This window comes from Schistocerca serialis, chromosome 6 (genome assembly GCF_023864345.2).
Source record: "Schistocerca serialis cubense isolate TAMUIC-IGC-003099 chromosome 6, iqSchSeri2.2, whole genome shotgun sequence".
NCBI lineage: Eukaryota > Metazoa > Arthropoda > Insecta > Orthoptera > Acrididae > Schistocerca > Schistocerca serialis.
The window spans coordinates 96,285,791-96,311,352 of record NC_064643.1 but is presented as its reverse complement, the minus strand read 5'-3'; the positions used below and the strand labels follow the sequence as shown (position 1 = coordinate 96,311,352).

The following is a 25,562-nucleotide window of genomic DNA, read 5'->3' as shown; positions in this document are numbered from 1 at the left end:
ACATATGCAGAATTGTGAAGTTTGTAAAGCAGGAGAGGTACTGGAGGGTGTAAAGCTGTACGGCCTGGTCTTGAGTCATATTTAGATAGATGAGTTGGTACAGCACTTGCCGGTGAAAGGGAGAGGTCACCGGCTCAAGTCCCCATCTGGCACACAGTTTTATTCCACCAGGGTGTTTCAAAGTTGACACATCTAGCTGTTATATCATAGGGCCCTTCATATAACAAAACAGCAAACTGTCTGTAAAAATTAGACTAGGAATTAGGTATGGAAGTTACACAGTGACCCTATGTCACAAGATCTGCAGCAACAGCAGAAGATTGAGAACAACATACTCTGATTAGTCTGATTTTCTCTATTTTGGAAGATCGTGGAACATTTAGGTGTGCACTTTTTACTGCTGTATACCTACAACCACCAGCTGTAAATGAGACTTTTTTAATCTCTTGTTACTGTAGTTTCCATTTGAAGATTCATTTTCTTACAGCTTATCTATACATGTCAAATCATTATGTTAAGATGAAATAAAGATGAGTGGTTGTCTTTCTCATTAAAAAATCCACTTGCACAATAAATATATATTTCTTTATTTGCTGTAAATATAAAGGTCATGGGCATAATTTGTACTTCATTTGGTACAGAACAATCCATATAAAAGAGGCTACGCTGTACCTCTTGTCTGCTCAGCCTTTTGTTGTTCTTTTATCAGATTCCAGTAGAAGCCCCTCTTTTTCACCAGAGAACTGTGAGTACCAGTCTGAAAAAATAAAAATAAATAAATAAATAAATATAAAAAATGGAAAGTTTCCATCTATATTAAATTACCACAGTACATAGCGAACACATGGATCTTGACAACGAGATCTGGTATGCAAGCATTTCTTGACTAACAGCAAACAGAGAACACTACAAATTTCTGTACTCTTACCCTTCCAAGTCTGTCAGTTTACTAAAACATCAGTAAAATATCCTCCTCCTCCTCCCCCACCCACCACCCCCACTCAGTCGTATATATGACATTTCAGGGTTACCACACACAACATTTCAAATAGGTTAGAGTTCTAGATATCACACACTATGGAATTGACAGCTTTGACTAACTCTACCCATAAATGTGTTGCTTCTGTCTGAATATTATGTGACAATTTGAAGATACATAATGATTTTTCTCTGGTAATCCCTGTCTGACAAATTCTTCAGATTATCTAAGGCAAAACTAATAACAACAATATGGAAAGGATAGATTGCTACTAACCATCTAGAGGTGGTGTTCAGTCATAGACACGCACAATAAAACAGACAGTTAAAATATTAAAGCTCTTTCGTGGCCACTGTTTTGATGATAAAATCTTCTGAGACATTAGCCTGTTTCATATTCTTCTTCAAACTTCTTCAATGACCACCATTTTGATCCCTCTGCTGGGATCTTCTTCAGAATTCCACCAGCATCCCTAGATGGCTGAACACTACCAAAAGACAGTGTTATATTCATTTATAAAAGGCTGTTTTGCAGCACTTTTTTTACAGAATGAGAGTTAATAGCTAAAAATCTTCAGGCTGCTATTGGTGGGCCATTGTCATTGAGTAACTACTAAAAGCAGATGAAGATACATGTTTGTTACTACAATCAGAAGAATACTGTAAGGGCAACATTCTCAAGTCAATACAAAATAAGACTTGTTATGACCTACAACGGATGTGTCTGACCACCACCTCACTGCACGAATCCATGAAGTGACATACAGTCATGGCAAAGTATATATCGGGAAGAGCAATATTTAAGACAAAATGTAAAATCAGTGGTAGCGGAGCACCAAGATGATGATGATGATGATTGGTTTGTGGGGCACTCAACTGCGCAGTTATCAGCGCCTGTACAAATTCCCAACCTTTGCACAGTCCAATCTCGCCACTTTCATGAATGATGATGAAATGATAAGGACAACACAAACACCCAGTCATCTCGAGGCATGTGAAAATTACTGACCCCACCAGGAATTGAACCCGGGACTCCATGCTCGGGAAGTGAGAACGCGCGCGACCGCGAGACCACAAGCTGCGGACTGGAGCACCAAGAGTAATGTGATCAGGTTGTCGATTATCAGAACATATTGTGCTAGGCAGAGAAAGTAACACTTGTAGAAGGAACATCCATGAAACAGTGAAAATATCTAAGCATGAGTACAATGTCAGCAAAGATGACAGTTATGGGCTTCCGTCTTCGTTGGTGTTTGCTATCACTGAAATAACACCCAGCCAAGGCAAATGATGAACAATACCACATTTACTCGAATCTAAGCTGCACTTTTTTTCCAGTTTTTGTAATTCAAAAAACCGCCTGCGGCTTAGAATCCAGTGCAAAGTAAGCGGAAGTTCTGAAAAATGTTGGTAGGTGCCGCCACAACTAACTTCTGACGTCGAATATATGTAGCGCTACACAGACATGATTTGCAGGCACAACGATGAATACTGGCACCAATATATCTGCGTCAGTAAATAAACTAAAAAGGTAGAAGACAAGACAAGCTTATACGCATGTACACAGACTGGCTTTCGAAAAGCGACTGACAACTGACACCAATAGGACATGTAAAACGTGGAAGTTTGTCGCAAGTGTGCCAATGGATTTATGATGCATGGAAGTGTGTCCCAAATCAGACTGTACAACAAGCATTAAAAAAATGTTCGATATCCAGTGCACTAGATGGTACAGAGGACGATGCTCTGTATGAAGAAATGAGCAACAAAGAATCGAGTGATAGTGATTCAGAATCATGACTGATATTTTAAACATTTAATATAAGATGTATTACAAATCTAATAAAATATTGTTTTAAATTCCAGCCTTTAATTTCTAAGTTCTTTTCATTCTTATTTTATAAGTGTTGCTACTCTGCATTCCACAGGACAGAAAAGCGTGGAGAGCTGCATCAAACCAGTCTATGGACTGAAGACAACAACGACAACACACTCTGCATTTCAAGTCATCACTAAAAATCTACTACAAAAATCCGACTGGCAAGACTATTTGGGTTGTTGTTGTGGTCTTCAGTCCTGAGACTGGTTTGATGCAGCTCTCCATGCTACTCTATCCTGTGCAAGCTTTTTCATCTCCCAGTACCTACTGCAACCTACATCCTTCTGAATCTGCTTAGTGTATTGATCTCTTGGTCTCCCTCTACGATTTTTACCTTCCACGCTGCCCTCCAATGCTAAATTTGTGATCCCTTGATGCCTCAAAACATGTCCTACCAACCGATTCCTTCTTCTAGTCAAGTTGTGCCACAAACTTCTCTTCTCCCCAATCCTATTCAATACTTCCTCATTAGTTACGTGATCTACCCACCTTATCTTCAGCATTCTTCTGTAGCACCACATTTCGAAAGCTTCTATTCTCTTCTTGTCCAAACTGGTTATCGTCCATGTTTCACTTCCATACATGGCTACACTCCATACAAATACTTTCAGAAATGACTTCCTGACACTTAAATCTATACTCGATGTTAACAAATTTCTCTTCTTCAGAAACGATTTCCTTGCCATTGCCAGTCTACATTTTATATCCTCTCTACTTCGACCATCATCAGTTATTTTACTCCCTAAATAGCAAAACTCCTTTACTACTTTAAGTGTCTCATTTCCTAATCTAATCCCCTCAGCATCACCCGATTTAATTTGACTTCATTCCATTATCCTCGTTTTGCTTTTGTTGATGTTCATCTTATATCCTCCTTTCAAGACACTGTCCATTCCGTTCAACTGCTCTTCCAAGTCCTTTGCTGTCTCTGACAGAATTACAATGTCATCGGCGAACCTCAAAGTTTTTACTTCTTCTCCGTGAATTTTAATACCTACTCCGAATTTTTCTTTTGTTTCCTTTACTGCTTGCTCAAAATACAGATTGAATAACATCGGGGAGAGGCTACAACCCTGTCTCACTCCTTTCCCAACCACTGCTTCCCTTTCATGCCCCTCGACTCTTATAACTGCCATCTGGTTTCTGTACAGATTGTAAATAGCCTTTCGCTCCCTGTATTTCACCCCTGCCACCTTCAGAATTTGAAAGAGAGTATTCCAGTCAACACTGTCACTAGCTTTCTCTAAGTCTACAAATGCTAGAAACATAGGTTTGCCTTTCCTTAATCTTTCTTCTAAGATAAGTCGTAAGGTTAGTATTGCCTCACGTGCTCCAACATTTCTACGGAATCCAAACTGATCTTCCCCGAGGTCCGCTTCTACCAGTTTTTCCATTCGTCTGTAAAGAATACGCATTAGTATTTTGCAGCTGTGACTTATTAAACTGATAGTTCGGTAATTTTCACATCTGTCAACACCTGCTTTCTTTGGGATTGGAATTATTATATTCTTCTTGAAGTCTGAGGGTATTTCGCCTGTCTCATACATCTTGCTCACCAGATGGTAGAGTTTTGTCATGACTGGCTCTCCCAAGGCCATCAGTAGTTCTAATGGAATGTTATCTACTCCCGGGTCCTTGTTTCGACTCAGGTCTTTCAGTGCTCTGTCAAACTCTTCAAGTATCTTATCTCCCATTTCGTCTTCATCTACATCCTCTTCCATTTCCATAATATTGTCCTCAAGTACATCGCCCTTGTATAAACCCTCTATATACTCCTTCCACCCTTCTGCCTTCCCTTCTTTGCTTAGAACTGGGTTGCCATCTGAGCTCTTGATATTCATACAAGTGGTTCTCTTTTCTCCAAAGGTCTCTTTAATTTTCCTGTAGGCAGTATCTATCTTACCCCTAGTGAGATAAGCCTCTACATCCTTACATTTGCCCTTTAGCCATCCCTGCTTAGCCATTTTGCACTTCCTGTCGATCTCATTTTTGAGACGTTTGTATTCCTTTTTGCCTGCTTCATTTACTGCATTTTTATATTTTCTCCTTTCATCAATTAAATTCAATATTTCTTCTGTTACCCAAGGATTTCTACTGGCCCTCGTCTTTTTACCTACTTGATTGTCTGCTGCCTTCACTACTTCATCCCTCAAAGCTACCCATTCTTCTTCTACTATTTTTCTTTCCCCCATTCCTGTCAATTGTTCCCTTATGCTCTCCCTGAAACTCTCTACAACCTCTGGTTCTTTCAGTTTATCCAGGTCCCATCTCCTTAAATTCCCACCTTTTTGCAGTTTCTTCAGTTTCAATCTGCAGTTCATAACCAATAGATTGTGGTCAGAATCCACATCTGCCCCTGGAAATGTCTTACAATTTAAAACCTGGTTCCTAAATCTCTGTCTTACCATTATATAATCTATCTGATACCTTTTAGTATCTCCAGGATTCTTCCAGGTATACAACCTTCTTTTATGATTCTTGAACCAAGTGTTAGCTATGATTAAGTTATGCTCTGTGCAAAATTCTACAAGGCGGCTTCCTCTTTCATTTCTTCCCCCAATCCATATTCACCTACTATGTTTCCTTCTCTCCCTTTTCGTACTGACGAATTCCAGTCACCCATGACTATTAAATTTTCGTCTCCCTTCACTACCTGAATAATTTCTTTTATCTCGTCATACATTTCATCTATTTCTTCATCATCTGCAGAGCTAGTTGGTATATAAACTTGTACTACTGTAGTAGGCATGGGCTTTGTGTCTATCTTGGCCACAATAATGCGTTCTTTATGCTGTTTGTAGTAGCTAACCCGCACTCCTATTTTTTTATTCATTATTAAACCTACTCCTGCATTACCCCTATTTGATTTTGTATTTATAACCCTGTAATCACCTGACCAAAAGTCTTGTTCCTCCTGCCACCGAACTTCACTAATTCCCACTATATCTAACTTTAACCTATCCATTTCCCTTTTTAAATTTTCTAACCTACCTGCCCGATTAAGGGATCTGACATTCCACGCTCCGATCCGTAGAACGCCAGTTTTCTTTCTCCTGATAATGACGTCCTCTTGAGTAGTCCCCGCCCGGAGATCCGAATGGGGGACTATTTTACCTCCGGAATATTTTACCCAAGAGGACGCCATCATCATTTAATCATACAGTAAAGCTGCATGTCCTCGGAAAAAATTACGGCTGTAGTTTCCCCTTGCTTTCAGCCGTTCGCAGTACCAGCACAGCAAGGCCGTTTTGGTTAATGTTACAAGGCCAGATCAGTCAATCATCCGGACTGTTGCCCCTGGAACTACTGAAAAGGCTGCTGCCCCTCTTCAGGAACCACATGTTTGTCTGGCCTCTCAACAGATACCCCTCCGTTGTGGTTGCACCTACGGTACGGCCATCTGTATCGCTGAGGCACGCATGCCTCCCCACCAACGGCAAGGTCCATGGTTCATGGGGGGTATTTTGGGATGTATGTCAATATGGTCAACTCTACGTTCTGAATTTTTTCCTACCAGTGACAAGAGATCGTTGCTAATAGGAACTTTTATGAATCCTGAATCACATGCAGTATTCTCTTCACCATAAGAATAATACAAATGTAAACATTATGTCATGTATTCTTTCTCGTTTGTTGCCATCTGATTTAAATCGTGGCTGCTGGATAAACTACGAAACTAGAGTGAGACAACAGCAAATGCGGGAGAATATACATATCACATCATGTTTATATTTGTATTATTCTTATGCTGAATAGTGATACAGTCATAAATGAAGCACGGTAACTGACCAGATTTTTAAATCTAAGATGACTCTAATTTCTGTGCAGAATGTAATGTACTACAAAGGCGTCTGCAAAGATTTTCAAACGGAGAAAAATTTTCGCGAAACTCTCGTTCAGAACATTTTCTATCATATTCAATCTGTTATTTGATTCTTGTTGATCATTATCAAAGAAAGCAGCAGTGTAAGTAACAACAAATAGCAGTCTCTTGCCATTATTTCACTAATGATACACTTCCTCTTTTTTTATTATTATTATTATTATTATTGCAAGCTGGCGGTAGCGCGCACAAAAGCAAGGCATGCCACGAGTGGTAACAGGTTGTAAACACTCACTATCAGAATGTGACAAACAATGCATGACATGGTACAATTATGCATTTTCAGCTTAGAGTGACGTAAACACCTATAACAAAGATAACAGCAATTATCAGATCAAAGCAAAATAAGCAATCGATTATAGCCAGACGAAGCACGTGAAAAAGCAAGGGTACCCATATAAATATGGATGGAGGGCCTGACGCACAGCAATGGCTACCTGGTAAAGCTTAACTGCTCAGCTTACGACTTGAACCAAACTACTGTAGCTGTATCTTCATCCATTCAACCTAAATTGTGTCTCATGTTACAATGGATCAACTTTATTTCGATTTGGAGGTGCGGTGTAAAACTTTTCTCTCCCCTTGACTTTTGAGTCTCAAATTTCAGGTGTGGCTTAGATTTGGGAAATTTTTTTCCCTTGATTTTGAGTCTCATTTTTCAGGTGCGGCTTAGATTCGAGTGTGGTTTAAATTCGAGTAAATATGGTAACAGCTACCAGAAAACAGCCAAGGCAGCACAACAATGATATTTTTGATCCCCCCTGTCTTTCAGCATCTGCTTTGAGTAGTTATCCAAAGATGAACTCTCGCCAATAGCAGAATGAAAATTTTTACCCAGTAACACCATTTCTCCAAAAAAGGGGAAAATAGGCTCTTATAAGTAAATGCAACACTGTGTTTTGACAGCGTTCAGCTGTCTATGGACACCAGTGGCATGCTGAACAGGATGCAGCAGAGGGGTCGAAGTGTCAATCATTGAAGAATTTTTAAGAACATGACATGCCCTAATGATTCAGAAGATTTCATCATTAATTTAAATGATTTTTCATGATTCATGCAGGAGACAGTTTCTGTACTTTAATAAAGTTTCAGATCAGAGTATGGAATCAAAAAAGCAACAACAGGCAGGTTATATCAATCCACAAAATAAGACATACCTCTACAATGACACCATCATTCAGAACAACTATAACATCAGCATTCTGAACCGTGCTCAGCCTGTGAGCAATTATCAGCACAGTCCGACCTCGAGTCACGTTATCTAATGCTTTTTGGACAAGTTGCTCTGAACTTGCATCTAGAGCACTGAAAGAAAAAGATAGTTAATGTACAATTAAATGTGATAGGAAATAATATACCACATTCACATCAAGAATGAATACAATCCAGCATAAATAAAGGCAAAGCAGAATACGTGGTTTCAGAAATTCACAGGTCCTATACTGTTATGATTTTAGCACAATTCAATAAGAATGACACGATGTCTGCACCAAAGGATATGCAATTACATATGGATGCTACCGAAGTTATTGTTCAGCACTGAAGCACAAAAAGAATTCCCAACCTAAGTTAAATTTGTGAAAATTTCTTCCAACCACATAGATGTGACACATAAAGTAAGTCAATCATTTCAGCAAACATTACTATTAATTCTTGTTAAGGCAATGGCATAAACTGTTTGGTACAGTATCAGTATATCCTCTATGAACTGCAGGATTTATTTTCTAAGCTATAATTAATATTAATTCCACAAAGACTGCCGCAGGATTTGAAAGTCTGTCCATTGGCAGAGTTCGCTGCAGTAAAATTTGATCTTGATTGGCCTATGCAGTCTTATTTTACAGTAAGTCGCAATTGGAAGCAGAAATAAATTAATTTATAAATGATTTGGTTTAACTGGCACCCAGATATTCCAGCAAAGGAAATGGAAATAACTCCCTGTTGGACATACAACCACATAGAGGAAGTGTAGAGTGGTAGACATGCACATTTAAAAGTAGACTGTTGGGAACAGCTTTCAGACAAAGTCCTTCATCATATGAGAGAACACACACACACACACACACACACACACACACACACACGACTCTCTCTCTCTCTCTCTCTCTCTCTCTCTCTCTCTGTGTGTGTGTGTGTGTGTGTGTGTGTGTGTGTGTGTGTGTGTGTGTGTGTTATCTGATGGACTGTTTTCAACAATCTATTTTTAAATGTACCTGTTTGTCATTCTACACCACCTATATTCATATTGAAGTTCCACAAACACGTTAAAATGGTTTATAAAATTTTAGAATGTGGAAATCTGAATCATAAATGCACAAGCATTTGCAAATGTGGATATTATTTTGCTCATCTATGTAGGTCTCTAATCATTGTTGTTGTTGTCGTCATTGTACATTTCTGCATTCCAATTTAGACACTAATGAACAAAGCAAAATTAATTAATCCCTTGTCTGTATACAGCTGTAGGTGCCTAAGAAGGTCTGCAAAACATGAATTTGACCTTCGTTTATCAAAACACTGAGCAGATGTGCAGAAGCAAGTAAGGCTTCTGATATGTTGTGGAGATGTTTATCAAGCTTAAGCACGTTGTAAGGGAACTGCTTCTTGCCAGCATGTAATGTCACACAATGGACAGAGTGTGTTGGTTGGTGGGGGGAAAAAAAAAAAAAATCACACAATACCACATCTCCAAAACAATTGATGTATAACCCACAATTATTTCACAACATTCAATGTAGAATTTGAGAGATTAAATTCCTAGAGAATTTTTAGAGGTATTGTACTTCTTTTGTACATTTTACTGGCAGTGTAAACAACAGCTACAAACTTGAATCTAGCAAGGTACATAGGTTCCAATATGGAAGAAAATAAAAAAGAACTGGCCCTAAATGTCATTTATCAATGTTTTCAGTATTTTCCAAGCTATATTGAAAAACAGAATTTTGTACTATGAATATGTGATAGACTAACTGCCACTTAGAACTTAGATTTTTTTGGGACCATTTTCAGTTTGGACATTCGGAAAGTTATACCAGTTTTTGTAATTCTGTCATCTGTCAGTCTAACAACATATCTGACACTCATCGCTTCTTTCACGTCTGGCACTGTCTTTCATGTGAAAAACGCAAAGTGCATTATTCGGAATTGAACTGTACTCTGCCCTTTAATTAGTTGAGTAAACCGGACTAAAAGTCAGAGGAAGCCATAAACATGCTACCTCTGATAGTACCATAGTGTCGTAAATCACTATGGTGTTTAAACCAACATTTGGGTTATTGGCAGCTTTACCTTTTATCTGTAATGCTTTGGGGTATAATGAATTTTAATTAAGCTCCGTTGTACGTTGAGGGTTGTGTTTCAGCACCTGTACTTCGTTATATTAGAAATGTTTATAAGATCTGTTAGGATTGCAATTTTAATGAATCTCTGTGTGACTTGCATTAAGTGCTGTACCATCAAAGAGTAAAACAGGTGTTTTGTTCAGTTGTTCTGTTACGTCTTTCAGTTTAATAAAAACCATCTAATAGTTTTTAGCTTTACCTATGTTATTTTATCATAAGAAACTAAAATTACATCAGGTTATGGGCCCAGGTTTGTTTTAAGTAAACAGAATCTGCGATAAATGTCTGGCCCCAAGTGTACTCTCACATACAGTTAAGCCAAGATGGCAACTGAAGCAGAAAAATATCTCATTCCTTCATTCGACGAAACGAATTTCAACAACTGGAAATTCAGGATGGAAATTCTCCTTGAGCAACTGAACTATTACCATTTGTGCAAGTAAATTATCTCACGAAGGTGGAATTTGTCGATGGAGAGGAGAACACGCAGTGTGCCACAAAGGAAACACGACTGGCTGAAATGGCTAAACAAGATCGTAAAGTCTCATCTTGTTCAATGCATTGACAGTCACTTGGAATACACGAAAGATAAGGTAACTTCTTTTGATTTATGGACCTATCTGTGCAATATGTTCGAGAGAAAAGGAAATGCTGGTCAACTTCTGTTGAGAAAAAAATTATTTAACACAACAAATGATTTGCTAGTTAACCACTTTCTGAAGTTTGATAAACTGATTCGTGATTTACGTTCGACTGGAGCTACTGTCGAAGAAAAGGACATAGTGTGCCATTTGCTTTTAACGATGCCTGTAGAATACAACGTAGTGGTCACTGCAATCGAAACACTCTCAATGAAAGACTTGATGCTGAGCTTCGTGAAAAATAGGCTACTGGACGAAGTTTCGAAGTGGAAGGGAGTCGTCAGGAAAAACAAAAATGATACACCACCTCCTACAGCTTTTCAGACTCAATGGTATCCAAAAAAGGGTTCTTCAGACACCAGTAAAACAAGAAGTCAACAAGGAACTTCTTTCAACTTTACTTGTCACCACTGCGGGAAGCCAGGACACAAAAGGGCTAATTGTAGAGTTAAGATACCAAACAAGAACTCAGGAATCAGCAACTCTGTGGTCGTAGCTAACGTCAAAGAGGAAGATGGGTTTTGTTTTGCAGCATCAAATGAAGATCAGTCAACGAACAACATAAATTGGTTCTTGGACTCTGGAGCAATGGAACATCTGATTAACAGTAATATATCTCTCACTAATTTAAGGAAACTGGAACAGCCAATTAAAGTCAGAGTAGTTAAGTCAGGCACTTTTCTTGAGGCTAAAGTAAAAGGAGAAATTAAAGTCACTAGTGTGGCAAAAGGAAAGGAAATTCAGATAACAATTAAAGACGTTTTGTCTGTGCCTGATCTTAATTATAATTTGCTGTCAGTTAAAAAACTGGAAATGAATGGTTTTAGTATCACATTTGAAAAGACTCAAGGTTCAATTTAAAGTGGAAAAGAAACTGTTGCCATTGCAAATAGGAATGAATCTCAGTTATATATTTTAAATTTTTTGCTACGAAAAGCCTTGTCAGCTGCTTCAACTGCAACTAATGTGAAACTGTGGCCTAGCAGATTAGGCCATTTGAGTTATGATAACATTAAATGCCTCCAGTCACAAGTTGATGGTATGGAACTGGACACTTCAACAGTCCCCACAGAACAATGTTCAAATTGTGTCGAAGAAAAACAATAACAGCTGCCATACAATCACAATAGGAAACATGCCACCAGATCTCTTCAGTTGATCCACAGTGATCTGTTTGGGCCAATTTCACCAGAGTCGTTCAACGGAAAGAAGTATGTGCTCATGTTCGTCGACGACTTGACACATTTCACAGTGGCCTATGTACTGGAATCGAAGTCAGGTAACTCGCTATCTGAAGACGTTTCACGCCATGGCTACAGCTAATTTGAACTTGAAGATTAGCAGATTGCACTGTGACAGTGGTCATGAATACACGTCAAATTAATTGAAACAGTTTTTTGAAGAACGGGGAATACAGTTTCAGTTTACAATCAGATATACTCCTCAGCAAAATGGTGTTTCAGAGCCAATGAACAGAACTATTATGAGAAAGCTCACTTAATGGTACTTCAGTATACATTAGATAAAATGTTCTGGTCAGAAGCTGTTCGTATTGCCATGAACCTGCTTAATAGAAATCCTACCGCGGCTTTGGCAGGGAAGATGCCTGCAGCTTTTTGGTATAACGAGAAACCTAATTTGAGTAAGCTGAAAGTGTTCAGATGTATTACTTATCTACTGGCACCAAAGGAATCGAGAACAGGGAAATTTGAAGGCAAGTCCTTAAAATGCTATTTCACTGGTTACTATCCTAATGGCTACAGGCTTTGGTGTCCAGAGGAAGGAAAAATAGTCACAAGAAGGAACATTGTTTTCTACGAAGGAAGATTTGGCTTTGAAAATAAACCAGCTGAGGAATGGATCCCAGAATCTGTACAAGAATCATCCGAAAAGGATGATAATGAAGAAGACATCGTCGAAGAAGATGCCAAACCAAGTGATGGGCGCCGTGAAAGAATTCTCTTACCAGAACTGACCAGTGACAAAGAGGAAGCTGAAAATTTATCAGAAAAGAAAACTGTTCAGTGTTCTAGCAGTAAGAGGAACCCTCCTAAATATCTGAAAGACTATGCTGTTCTGGCACTCAATGCTGATTCCTTTGTGGATGATGTACCGAAAAGTTACCAGGAAATTTCGAATCGTGAAGATGAGGAATACTGGTATAAAGCCGTACAGGATGAAACTGACTCTATAAAGGAAAACAAGACTTGGACCTTTGTTAAATTACCACCTGTAAGGAAGACTATTGGCGGTAAGTGGGTGGGTGTTCAAATTAAAAAAGGACAAGGATGGAAATATAAGACACAAGGCTAGACTTGTGGCAAAAGGATGTTCACAGAAAAGTGGATTTGACTACGATGAGACATATGCACCAGTGGCTCGACTTGCAACTGTTAGAATAATGCTAGTTATTGCAACCAACTAGGACTAGTTCTGGAACAATTTGATGTCACCAAAACTTTTCTTCACGGAGTACTCAAGGAGGAAATATACGTGACTATTCCTGAAGGAGTGGGTATTCCAGAAGAACTGAAAGACACAACTTGTTTGGTTTGCAGGTTACATAAATCTTTAAATGGCTTAAAGCAAGCATCACTAGCATGGAATCACTCTATTCATACCTTTCTTATGTCTATACAATTCACTCTTTCAGAAGCAGATAAACATCTTTACTATATGATTTTAATGGAAGTTATCATTTATATTGTGCTCTATGTTGATGTCATTTTGATGGCAGGAAATAATAGAGAGGAAATGGACAGAGTGAAATTTACACTACTGGCCATTAAAATTGCTACACCAAGAAGAAATGCAGATGATAAACGGGTATTCATTGGACAAATATATTATACTAGAACTGACGTGATTACATTTTCACGCAATTTGGTGCATAGATCCTGAGAAATCACTACCCAGAACAACCACCTCTGGCCATAATAACGGCCTTGATGCGCCTGGGCATTGAATCAAACAGAGCCTGGATGGCAAGTACAGGTACAGCTGTCAATGCAGCTTCAACACGATACCACAGTTCATCAAGAGTAGTGACTGGCGTATTGTGACAAGCCAGTTGTTCGGCCACCATTGACCAGACGTTTTCAATTGGTGAGATATCTGGAGGATGTGCTGGCCAGGGCAGCAGTCGAACATTTTCTGTATCCAGAAAGGCCTGTACAGGACCTGCAATATGCGGTTGTGCATTATCCTGCTGAAATGTAGGGTTTCGTATGGATCGCATGAAGGGTAGAGCCATGGGACATAACACATCTGAAATGTAATGTCCACTGTTCAAAGAGTCGTCAATGTGAACAAGAGGTGACCGAGACGTGTAAACAATGGCACCCCATACCATCACACCGGGTAATATACCAGTATGGCGATGATGAATACACACTTCCAATGTGCGTTCACCGCAATGTGACCAAACACGGATGCGACCATCATGATGCCATAAACAGAACCTGGATTCGTCTGAAAAAATGACGTTTTGCCATTAGTGCACCCAGGTTCGTCGTTGAGTACAGCATCGCAGGCACTCCTGTCTGCGATGCAGCGTCAAGGGTAACCGCAGCCATGGTCTCCGAGCTGATAGTCCATGCTGCTGCAAACGTCTTCGAACTGTTCGTGCAGATGTTTGTTGTCTTGCAAACGTCACCATCTGTTGACTCAGGGATCGAGACGTTGCTGCACGATCCGTTACAGCCATGCGGATGCCTGTCACCTTGACTGCTAGTGATACAAGGCCATTGGGATCCAGCACGGCATTCCGTATTACCCTCCTGAACCCACCGATTCCATATTCTGCTAACAGTCATTGGATCTCGACCAACGCGAGCAGCAATGTCGCGATATGATAAACCGCAATTGCGATAGGCTACAATCCGACCTTTATCAAAGTTGGAAACATCATGGTGCGCATTTCTCCTCCTTACACGAGGTATCACACAAACGTTTCACCAGACAACGCCGGTCAACTGCTGTTTGTGTATGAGAAATCGGTTTGAAACTTTCCTCATGTCAGCACTTTGTAGGTGTCGTCACCGGCACCAACCTTGTGTGAATGCTCTGAAAAGCTAATCATTTGCATATAAAAGCATCTTCTTCCTGTCGGTTAAATTTCGCGTCTGTAACACGTCATCTTCATGGTGTAGCAATTTTAATGGCCAGTAGTGTAAGTTAAAACAGAAGTTTGAAATAAAGGAACTGGGAGAACCACAATTATACTTGGGAATTGAGATTTCTATGAGCAACGGAAAAATGTATCTGAGCCAAACATCATATTTGAATAATTTGCTACAATGATTCAACATGCAAGATTGTAGTCCAGTCAAGAAGCTTATGGAAGTTAAACTGGAAATCAAGGAAGGAAAAATGATCCATAAGTCCTGCAGAGAGTTGATTGGATGTTTGATGTACGCAATGACAGCAACAAGACCTGATTTGTGTGCTGTGGTCAACTTCTTGAACAGATATCAAAACGATCCATCGGAACAACTCTCGAAAGCTTAAAAAGAGTTTTGAGATATATCAAAGGAACTGTCAATATGAGACTACGTTATCAAAAGGGGAATGAAGAAGTTCTTCTGGCCTATGCTGATGCAAACTGGAATAGAAAAGAAGATGCAGGATCTACCTCTGGTTATCTATTAAAATGTTTTGGAAACACCATCTGTTGGGCAACAAAGGAACAGACTAGTGTTGCTTTGTCTTCTACAGAGGCAGAATATGTAGCTCTGGCGACAGCTGCAGCTGAGTTACTCTGGATCAAATATTTTCTGGGCGATATCCAAATTCCACTCCAGCTACCAATTCATATATTTGAGTATAATCAGTCCTGTATACGGTTACTGAAAACATGGGAACATCAACGGTTGAGACACGTCAATGTTAAATATAGTTTTGTGTGTAAACTTCACCTCCACAGGATCATCACAGCCGAGCTTGTACATTCTGAGGACCAGATTGCAGATATTTTTACCAAAGGCTTACCAGCTCCTAGACTCATTACTTTGAGGAGCTTGTTGGGTTTACTTTAATTTTTGTTACTGTTAAATGTAAAATCATTTAATTGAGGATGGGTGTTAAGATTGCAATTTTAATGATTCTCTGTGTGATTTGCGCTAAGTGCTGCACCATGAAAGAGTAAAAAAGGCATTTTTGTTCAGTTGTTCTGTTACGCGTTTCAGTTTAATAAAAACCGTCTAATAGTTTTTAACTTTACATGTGTCATTTTATCGTAAGAAACTAAAGTTACATCAAGATCAGAGGGCTGATACTTCTCCAGTTTCACAGGCCTCTACCACAAATACAAAATGCTGCTTTAGCAAAATCACAACTAGGAAAGCTACAAGCAATAAAATGAAAAATTTTGCCATTCTGTAACCTCTAGCCTGGTTCTCACTTATTATCAGATTGATATTTCACATGCGGTCTAATCCACAGAAGGTCTTTACAAACGCTGTAGAGAGTTGACAAAGTCAAGATAGTCCGTCTTTAAGAGTCATATTATGGGAAGAACCATTTCATCACATCACGAAGGACTTGTAATAGAAATTTTATGTGCATCACCATCATGAAGCTGCAATGTGATTATATATAGCTGCCTCATTGAAATTACGAATTTTGTGTGCTTTACTATGGGCTGTCTGTACTATGTGCTGTGTGGTAAGTGCAATTTTACTTTACAAACTATCTACTTTATGGTAAGCAGACTACATTATGTGCTCTACAGTAACTACCTGCGACAGTGGTTAAAAGCTCAGTGATGAACAGCATACCTTGTGGCCTCATCAAGAATCAGTATTGAAGGGTTCTTCAACAAAGCCCGTGCAATGGCTATTCTCTGTTTTTGACCACCCGATACTGTGACACCTCTTTCTCCAACTACAGTCGAATACCCGTTTGGGAAGGCAGTGATGAATTCATCGGCATTTGCCATCTTTGCTGCAGCAATTACCTGCAAAATGTAAAAAGAATAAATAAGTATGTGGGTACAAAAATTAATGTACGCTTCTAAAGCCCATGTAAGTGTGCCATTTTCTTAATTATTGGTAGTAAGTATGACGGAGACAGCATAAGTCCTGCTATTTATGACATGCTTGCTGTTGATGTAAGTTTAAACCCTAAGGTAGCTTTGTACCCAGAGACTAATAGTGTATCATGTGACCAACAGCAGCCTCTAATAACACTACAACCTTGGTGAAACGATGTCAATCTCCTATGTCTATTCATAGTCCACTCAGAGCCCTTCTCCTTTCACTTTAGTTAGTAACTTATTATCACCTTAAGTTCTCCGCTTAATACAAAGTAGGGTAAAAACAAAATCACCTACTAACAAAATTAGTTCATTACTTTTTAAATAATTTTGCCTCTTCTACTTCTTACACAATCATTGGCTCACTTTAATTTATAAGATGATTGTAATGATGGCATGCAAAATATGAAGTAATAAAGGGCAATGTGATCATTTGGGTGTGTAAGTGTGCATATTTTTGCTAGCAAAAGGCCAAGCACTCAAAAGCTAATGTAGATACTGTATTCTGTTGAAGAGTTTCTATGCACCACACATCAGCCAATTATAAGTAAGCTGTTCCTTTGTAAGTAGTAAAGAAAGGTCCATAGTTAAATTATCCACTAGGTGAAGAAATCAGACTGTTTTTAAAAATAACCTCATGGTCTGTTGCATCAGGTCGTCCATATCGAATGTTCTCCATTACACTTGTTGCAAACAACACAGGCTCTTGGTTTATGAACCCTATAGCTTTACCACGCAGCCAAGAAGGATCCAGGTTGCGGATGTCCACACCATCAATTGAAATGCAACCTTTATCCACATCGTAAAACCTGGAAAATCAAATGTAAATTATTACAGCTGAATTTTTAAAACAAATTGCAGCAAAATTGACTTTGAGGACAGGGAAAAAAGAAAATGTAAAAACACACACAACAGAGACGAATGACAGAACGGAATAAATACACTTATCTCCCCAAAAATTTATTACACAACATGATGAGGAGTCAAAAGAAAACAAGAGTCGAATGAAAATCTTAAAAATGTAATAAGTAGAGACCAGATTGTATGCATTTGCATCTTGCATAAACATTTACATATTTGGCTTCTTTTTCATTGGTTATTGCATATTTTAACTAAAAAGTAGTGACGATGCATACTTTCACACTATGTTTGTTATATTTTAAAAATTTAGACAGGCGGTCTCTAGCTCGATCTAGTTTTGATGTCTCACAGATTGACCACAACCTAGAACTGTATGCAATTGCTAACCAATAGACTGCTGCCTAGGGAAATCATTACAGATGAGGAACAGGAACAGGCAGACAGAGTCAATGCTCCTGCACACACATCGGCAACAAATTAAACTATGCAAGATTTTAGTTGCATGTTCATTGTTCCAGTTTAGCTTTCATTTACTTGTACACTGCTGAAAGTGTTTACAACATTTAGTGTGTAAGGTGTTGTGTGCCATGCCGCCCGAAAAAAGAACATCGTTTTGTGGATAGCTGACCATCCTGGGACATTTATGTATGACAGAATTGTTTTACATTATTGAGTTTGCAAGAAAAAGTTTCAAACAGACCAGCACGTCAAGACAAGTCTTCATCTCACAGGAATGAAGAAGAAAGGACCACAACAACAACTTTCAACAACAGCAACTTGCAGTAGCAGGGATTTGTCCAAAGATAAACAAAAAAGTTGGTTTAACATGGATCTATGTGAAGCATTAATTGCAAGCAATATTCCTCTTCACAAACTTACAAACCCTATCCTCAAAGGCTTCCTGCACAAATATTCCTTAAATAAAAATATACCAGATGAATCAACATTGCATAAAAATTGCGTATCGAAACTTTATGTAAATGTTCTGGAAGAAATACACAATGAACTCTAGGACAGCATTATCTGGATTTCAGTTGTCGAAACTGCAGAAACTTGTGGCTGTTACATCAAAAATTTAATTGTTGGTACTTTCAAAGAAGAGCCTCCTTCTTCCTATTTAGCGGTCTGCAGAGAACTTGAAAAAGTAAATCTACGATCACCAAATTTGTGAATGAGGGTATTAGAACAATATACCCAGAATCTTCTGCAGATGAAAGGGTGTTTATTTTTATTTCAGATGCTGTTCGCTACATGATCAAAGCAGGAAAAGTTCTGCAAGTATTTTATCCCAATTTGATTCATGTGACATGCTTTGCTCATGGAGTATTTCGCCTTGCTGAAGAAGTACAATCCACGTTTGTGAAGTAAATAAACTGATTTCATCCACAAAGAAAGTGTTTCTAAAGGCTCCTCCCTGCATCAAGACCTACAAAGAAATACTACCAAATGTGCCTTTACCTCCCAAGCCAGTGGCAACTCGCTGGAGTACGTGGGTCGAAGTGGTTGTGTTTTACAGTGAACATTTCGAGGCCATTAGAGGGGTAGTAAACAACTTCAATAGTGCAGAGGCTTTGGTAGCTTGCCAGTACAAGCAAGCTTTTAATGATTCCGGTATTAAAAAAGACATTGCTGTGATTAGCACTCATTTTTCCCATATACCTGAGAGTATTAAAAAGCTTGTAACTCGAGGTTTGGTGTTGAATGAATCTATCCAGCTAATGAATAAAATTATTCTAGTGAACTTCTCATTGCCAGAGATATTCCCAAGAAAACTCAAGGAAAAGTTTGAAAGCATTTTAAACAATAATCCAGGCTTTGAACCCTTGTGTGAAAATGATAGTTTTGTTAATGGGACAGGTGAAGTTTTACCAGAAACAATAAGTGCCAACATAGCACCCAAATTCAAATACTGCCCGGTTACCTCAGCTGATGTAGAACGGTCCTGTTCTGCTTTTAAAAAATGTTTTGAGTGATCGAAGACTCAATCTTACTACCGAACATTTGGAACAGTAGAAAAATGTAAAATAAATTGTAAATGATGCCTTGGGCCAATAGTATTAATTAAAAGTTAATTCTGTTCAAAAAAATCATGATTGTAGGCTGTTTTTTAAATAAAATATTACAAATTTTTTTAGCGTGCCCTGCTGCATGTGATATATCTCTAAGTTGGTCCTGTACATATTGACTGTTGTGCTGCAACTCACCCGTACCACATCTGCTTGTTACCAACAACAACAGCAATGAATGAACAATTGTTGAAACACTGTATGCATCCCCAATTTGCAAATTTTTAGAAAATAATCCCAGAAAGGCCCCCTTCCTAACCTCTACCAGAAAGTATTCAGAAAATGATATCAGTGTTCTAAATGTATCAATTTTTTGTGTGGCTGGCATTCTTCCTTGTAACTGATATGCACAGGTTTGACTTTGAGATGTAATGCACACAGTAACTACCATTTTTTTATTATTTGATCCTGCATACCTCGACACTCTTCATAAATTTTTAAGCATTTATCATGGATATTTTTGTGCATATTTTGAGGTTTTTATGATGCATATAATCCAGTCTCTACTAATAAGCACTTGATTTTTGCTTGTATGTTGGCAGTACAGTTACCCCGTGCTTCAAAGAATTTTCAAAGTATGGCTTCATACTGCTGACAAGCAAAATGCTCCCACTGCAGGTTACTGGAGTTTTGAAAGATACCTAGCAACTGGAAAAAAGTGCACGTCATTCCCAAATTTTGAAGAAGGTTCTAAGAAAGATGCTCATAATTATGCTCACTGATGTTAATCTGTTGCAGTATTATGGAACATGTTTTATGCTCACATAGTATGTCTTTTTGGAAAATGAAAAACACCTGTACATAAAAATCAACATGGATTCACAAACAGAGATGTTGCGAAACTCAGCTCACTCTGTTCCTCCACGAGACCCGCAGCACTGTAGACATCAGTGCACAGGTTGATGGTTTCTTCCCTTAACTTCAGAAAGGCATTTGACACTGTCCCACACTACCATTTAATGAAAAAACATTAGTTTACTGAGCATCAGACAAAATTTGTGATTGGGTTCAACACTTCCTTGCAGAGAGAACGCAACATGTTGCTCTTAACAGAACAAAATTGGTAGATGTAAAAGTAGTTTCAGCAGTACCCCAACTAAGTGTGCCAGGACTGTTACGCTACATAAATGACATCACAGAAAATTTCCTAAGGTCCATAAGACTATTCGCAGATGGTGCAGGTGCCTACAAGAAGGTGGCATCGCAAGAAGACTGTAGCAATTTGCAAAAGGACCTGCAAAGAATTGACGAATGGTGCAGGGACAGGCAGTTGAGCCTAAATGTAAATTAGTTTAACATGCTGTGCATCTATAGGAGGAAAAAATCCACTACTGTATAACTTCACCATTGATGGCAAATTGCTGGAAACAGTATGTACCATAAAATGTCTAGGAGTAACCATATGGAGAGACCTTAAGTGGAGTGAGCACATAAAATAAATAGCAGTAAAAGCACATGCTAGACAGATTCATAGGAAGGATCTTTAGGAAATTTGACCATCTACAAAAAAAGTGGTTTACAAAACACTTTTTCAAATGATTCTTGAGTGTTGGTCATCACTCTGGGACCCTTACCAGGTGGGACTGATAGAAGAGATAGGCAAGATCCTAGCCAGCTAAAGAGCATTACAGAGATGCTCATCAAACTCCAGCAGTAGATACTACAAGAGAGCGTTGTGCGTAACAGTGAGTACACTGGGAAGAGTTAGGTAACATATTACTTCCTCCTATAAACATGTGAAATGACCACAATAAGAAAAGATGAGAAATTAGAGCTAATACAGAGCCTTACTGAAATCATTCTTCCCACAAATCATTTGTGAATGAAACAGGAAAGGGAAGATCAGACAGTGGTATCAGAAGTACCCTCTGCCACACACTGTCGGGTGGCTTGTGGAGTATAGATGTAGATGAAGATGTAGAAATACCATTTAAAAAAATAGTCCACTTGCAACATGAAATGTCTTACATTTTCTAACCAGTGATGTTACAAAACCTATTGAAATCCATTAGCGAAATGAAGTCCAGTATGGTGACGGATGTTTACCACTGCAGCAAATGTATGTGTGGATTAGGAATTTCAGAGAGAGGATGACTTGCGTGGCAGATGCTCCCCATCTATAGTCCATTTAAAATTAGTCCCGACTTTTGATGATTGGCTCACTGGAGGAGACATGACGCCATTCGCAGGTAACACCAATGGCGAGCCGGTTTTTCCTACCATGCCGCCAGCAGTTCAGCTGGTAACGCGGCACTGTTGCCTCGCCGTGCATAAAGAGTACCACACGGTGTCACACATTAGAGGCATCTATCTTCATTAGCTCTCATTGTAAAGTGATATTTTCTGGTGTTGAAGTGTTCTTCATTGTCAGGTACCACAAACAAGTGTTTCATGTTGGCACTTCATTAATAACAACAGTGGAGTACATTTGAACAAGAGATCCACAGTAAAAGTGGTCATCCAAGAACACACTCACCAGTTCTGAACATAACGTTCTGTTGCAAAATATTCCTCCAAATTCGACAATAGTAACAGACAATGCGCAATGCCACTCTGTTGTGATTGATAAAACTCCAACAATGCAGCAGAGGAAAATGGCTATTTAGCTTGCGTAAGGCGAAGTTAATGGAACTTGTAATACTGTACAAGCTAAAAACTCTACGCTACCAGGTCGTCAACAAAGCTAATGGTAAAGAGCATAGTGTAATCAGGCTTCCTCTGTATCATTCTCATTTAAATCCGACTGAGAATATATAGGCCTAGCTGAAAAATAATATAGCAAAACAACAAGAAATTTACTCTCAGTGCGATTGAAATACTGATAAAAGAAGTCATTGCAAATGTTTCATCAAAGGACCTGTCTCAAATTGTCAGCCTCAACATGAATGTAATTAAGGAGTCAGGGATTCATGAAAGACGGTGTCGAGCTTTGAGTAATATTTTACTTCTCTTGTTGCTGTCTTAACAATGGCTTCTTTTGCCTAAACACAGCAGAGTTTATACAGGAATACATCTTGCTAACATTCTAATACAGTTGAAATTGTGGAAGAATCCTAAACTAGTGTATTATTAAACTAGCAACTGAGGGTGAGACATATCAATAGTTATCAGAACACCCATTCTCAGTACAAAAATAAATGTGCAGCTTCTTTACTTATATTGTTGCAGAACCCATAGGAATTCTCATTTCATAGGCTATTGATGGACCTTAAAAAATACATTATATAATTTTTCTAAATCTGTAGTTGCTTGAATATAGCGGTAGATATGGAAGTATCACGGGGTTCCTGGTTCAATTCCCGGCCAGAATGGGGATTTTCACTGCCCGGGGACTGGGTGTTTGTGCTGTCCTCATCATCATCATCATCATCATCATCATTCGTGACATTGGCTAGATTGGATTGTGTAAAAACTGGACTGTGTAAAAATAGGGACTTTCGTAAGTACGCCAATGACTGTGCAGTTGAGTGCCCCACAGACCAAACATCATCAGATATGGAAGTTTAGCATATTAATCATATGACAAAATACTATTCACTTTGCGTGCTATCATTACCAAAATCTTGTTCTGATATGTCAGATAGTTTATGAGATACGAAAAAATTGATAAATATTTCATTCTGGCTTTTCCACTGGTTAGTGCGTTTGTGGCGGAGCCGTTTACACACATTCCATTTTCTCGACATTGGAGGCAGACAGTGATATCCTTCGAGGTTTAAAAAATAATTTAATATGTTATCTAAATTTCAAATGCTGCAACATATGACCTAAAACACACCTAACGCAAATTCACAGTGATCCCTATTTTGCACTTAAACTTTAAAATTCCTTGCAATAGTTAAGCCAATACCGAAATATCACAATAGCTATGACAGTTAATGAAATGATAGGAAATTCATCATGAAGCTGACGAAAGAAGCTATAAGATGTGCAAAACTTAGAGTTTATTACCATATAGTTTCTTTAAAATCATTTGAGAAAGATCGCAGATCGGCTAGATTACTCATCTGACAGGTTACGAGCTCAGCAGACCCGGCGTTATCGTCGCCCGCTGACGCATTCAGCACACGCTGGCAACCATGCTTCCTTCCACCCACTCTGTACTGAACTGTCAAAAGTCACAACTAATTTTAAACACACTACAGGTCAGGCACACTGCATTGTGACACCAGAGTTTGTTGCAACTGCTGAAGCCGTTTTGATTGATAACTGCTGAAGCTGTTTTGATTGATAACTGCTGTGTGGTGTTGGATGAAATAGCTGCAAATCTGAACTTCATGTCTTATTGTCTTCAAGGTGCGTGCCATGGCAACTCATTCCAATGCTAAAAGGTTAATGTGTTGATGTTTGAAGAACTTCAGTGGCATTCTGAAGTAGGAAGTCATGTCTTCCTTACAAGAATCATTACAGGAGATGAAACCTATGTTCACTATCAAAAACCCAAAATCATGAGAGCAAACAAGGAATGGTGCCATTCCTCACAACCAAAACCCAAGAAGTTCCATGTGCAGCCATCAGCAGGGAGAATTAAGCTGAGAGTTCTGGGATGAACGAAATATTATCTTGGAACACTACACATGTAGGGGAAACACTATCACCAGTGGGCCATGTTCTGATTTGTTGAAGCTTGCATTCAGATCAAACTTACATGGACATCTGACTGCAAGCATCATTTTGCTGCATGGTAATGCCTGACAACTTTCACATCTACCATACCCACCAGACACCATCCTGAGTCATTACCACAAATTCGAATCATCAGCAAATGAAAGTGCAGTATGGTAAGTGATGTTTATAACTACAGCAAGTGTGTGTCAATGGAAATACCTGGCATGCCAATGACATTATCATAACGGGATGTTTATCAATGCAGCAAGTGTATGTCAACAGAAATGCCCAGCATGGCAATGAACTTATCATAATGGAATTTTAAGCTCTGTACCCATACTTGCAGAAAATAAAATGAATTAAAGATGAGGAACAGAGTTTAAAATCCTACTGAGATAATATCAACACGATGACAGCCATTTTCCTCCATAACAGGAATTTTCCTCAAAGCTCTGCAACGCATGCAGGAATGTATAATAATAAAAAAACTGAAGATGCCACAGTTGTGATGAAACATGTTTCGAGATTAAATGAAACAAAAATTGTGTTCTTGGAAGGAATTCTTTAATTCATTATTATAACATAATTATGCTATCAACAGTGGTGAATTATACATAATTTCTCTCAGAGGGCAATTCGGAAAGTAAGGTCTGATGGGTTGTGAAATGGCAATCATAGGGAAAATCTGATGAAGCTTTGCACAAAAGTGTCGGGCAGTGCCTCTAGTATGCCCATCGATCATGATGCGTTGTTCTTTTTAGTTCTGAGCACACAGTGAGCACGTGAAGATGCTTAGAACAATAGTGTCTCCTGCCAAGTATGAGGGCCTGGTGAGAGATTTCGCCTGTTGTCATGCAGCCCACATAGCATAGCTGTCATGTGTTTCCTTCTGCATGACAATTCTTGGCCGCATACTGCAGGGGCAATGAAGATGCTCCTGCACCGTTTTCAATGGGAAGTGTTTGATCACCCACAATAGAGTCCATAATTGACTCTCCCTGAGTTTCATCTCTGCTCAGATGAACCGCTGTCGCTGACTATGAAGACAATGTTCTGGCACAGACAATGAGCTGTAGACCAGCGTAGAGAGTAGGCAGGAAGCACAGGCAACTGCCTTCTATGATGTGCATATTGGAAAGTTGGTACAACACTATGACAAATGTCTAAATCAGAGTGGCGGCTATGTAGAGAAGTAGCTGGAAGGTGTAACTAATTGTTCCAAATAAAACATTTTTGATTTTCACAGTGGTTTCCATTTTGCGACCAATCGG

General features: G+C 38.9%; 1 protein-coding gene across 2 annotated transcripts in view; it reads right to left on the bottom strand.

The window, feature by feature from the left end:
- Nucleotides 1-563: 563 nt before the first annotated feature.
- The window catches only part of LOC126484270 (mitochondrial potassium channel ATP-binding subunit), a 119,040-nt gene continuing 94,041 nt past the window's right edge, over nucleotides 564-25,562 (bottom strand). For both annotated transcript variants that reach the window (XM_050107694.1, XM_050107693.1), the window contains exons 11-14: nucleotides 17,391-17,565; nucleotides 16,500-16,678; nucleotides 7,898-8,045; nucleotides 564-757 (exon numbers count right to left, since the gene is read on the bottom strand). In XM_050107694.1, coding sequence (XP_049963651.1) covers nucleotides 662-757; nucleotides 7,898-8,045; nucleotides 16,500-16,678; nucleotides 17,391-17,565 — 598 coding nt within the window. In that variant the 3' untranslated portion in view covers nucleotides 564-661. The remainder of the gene's footprint in view (nucleotides 758-7,897; nucleotides 8,046-16,499; nucleotides 16,679-17,390; nucleotides 17,566-25,562) is intronic.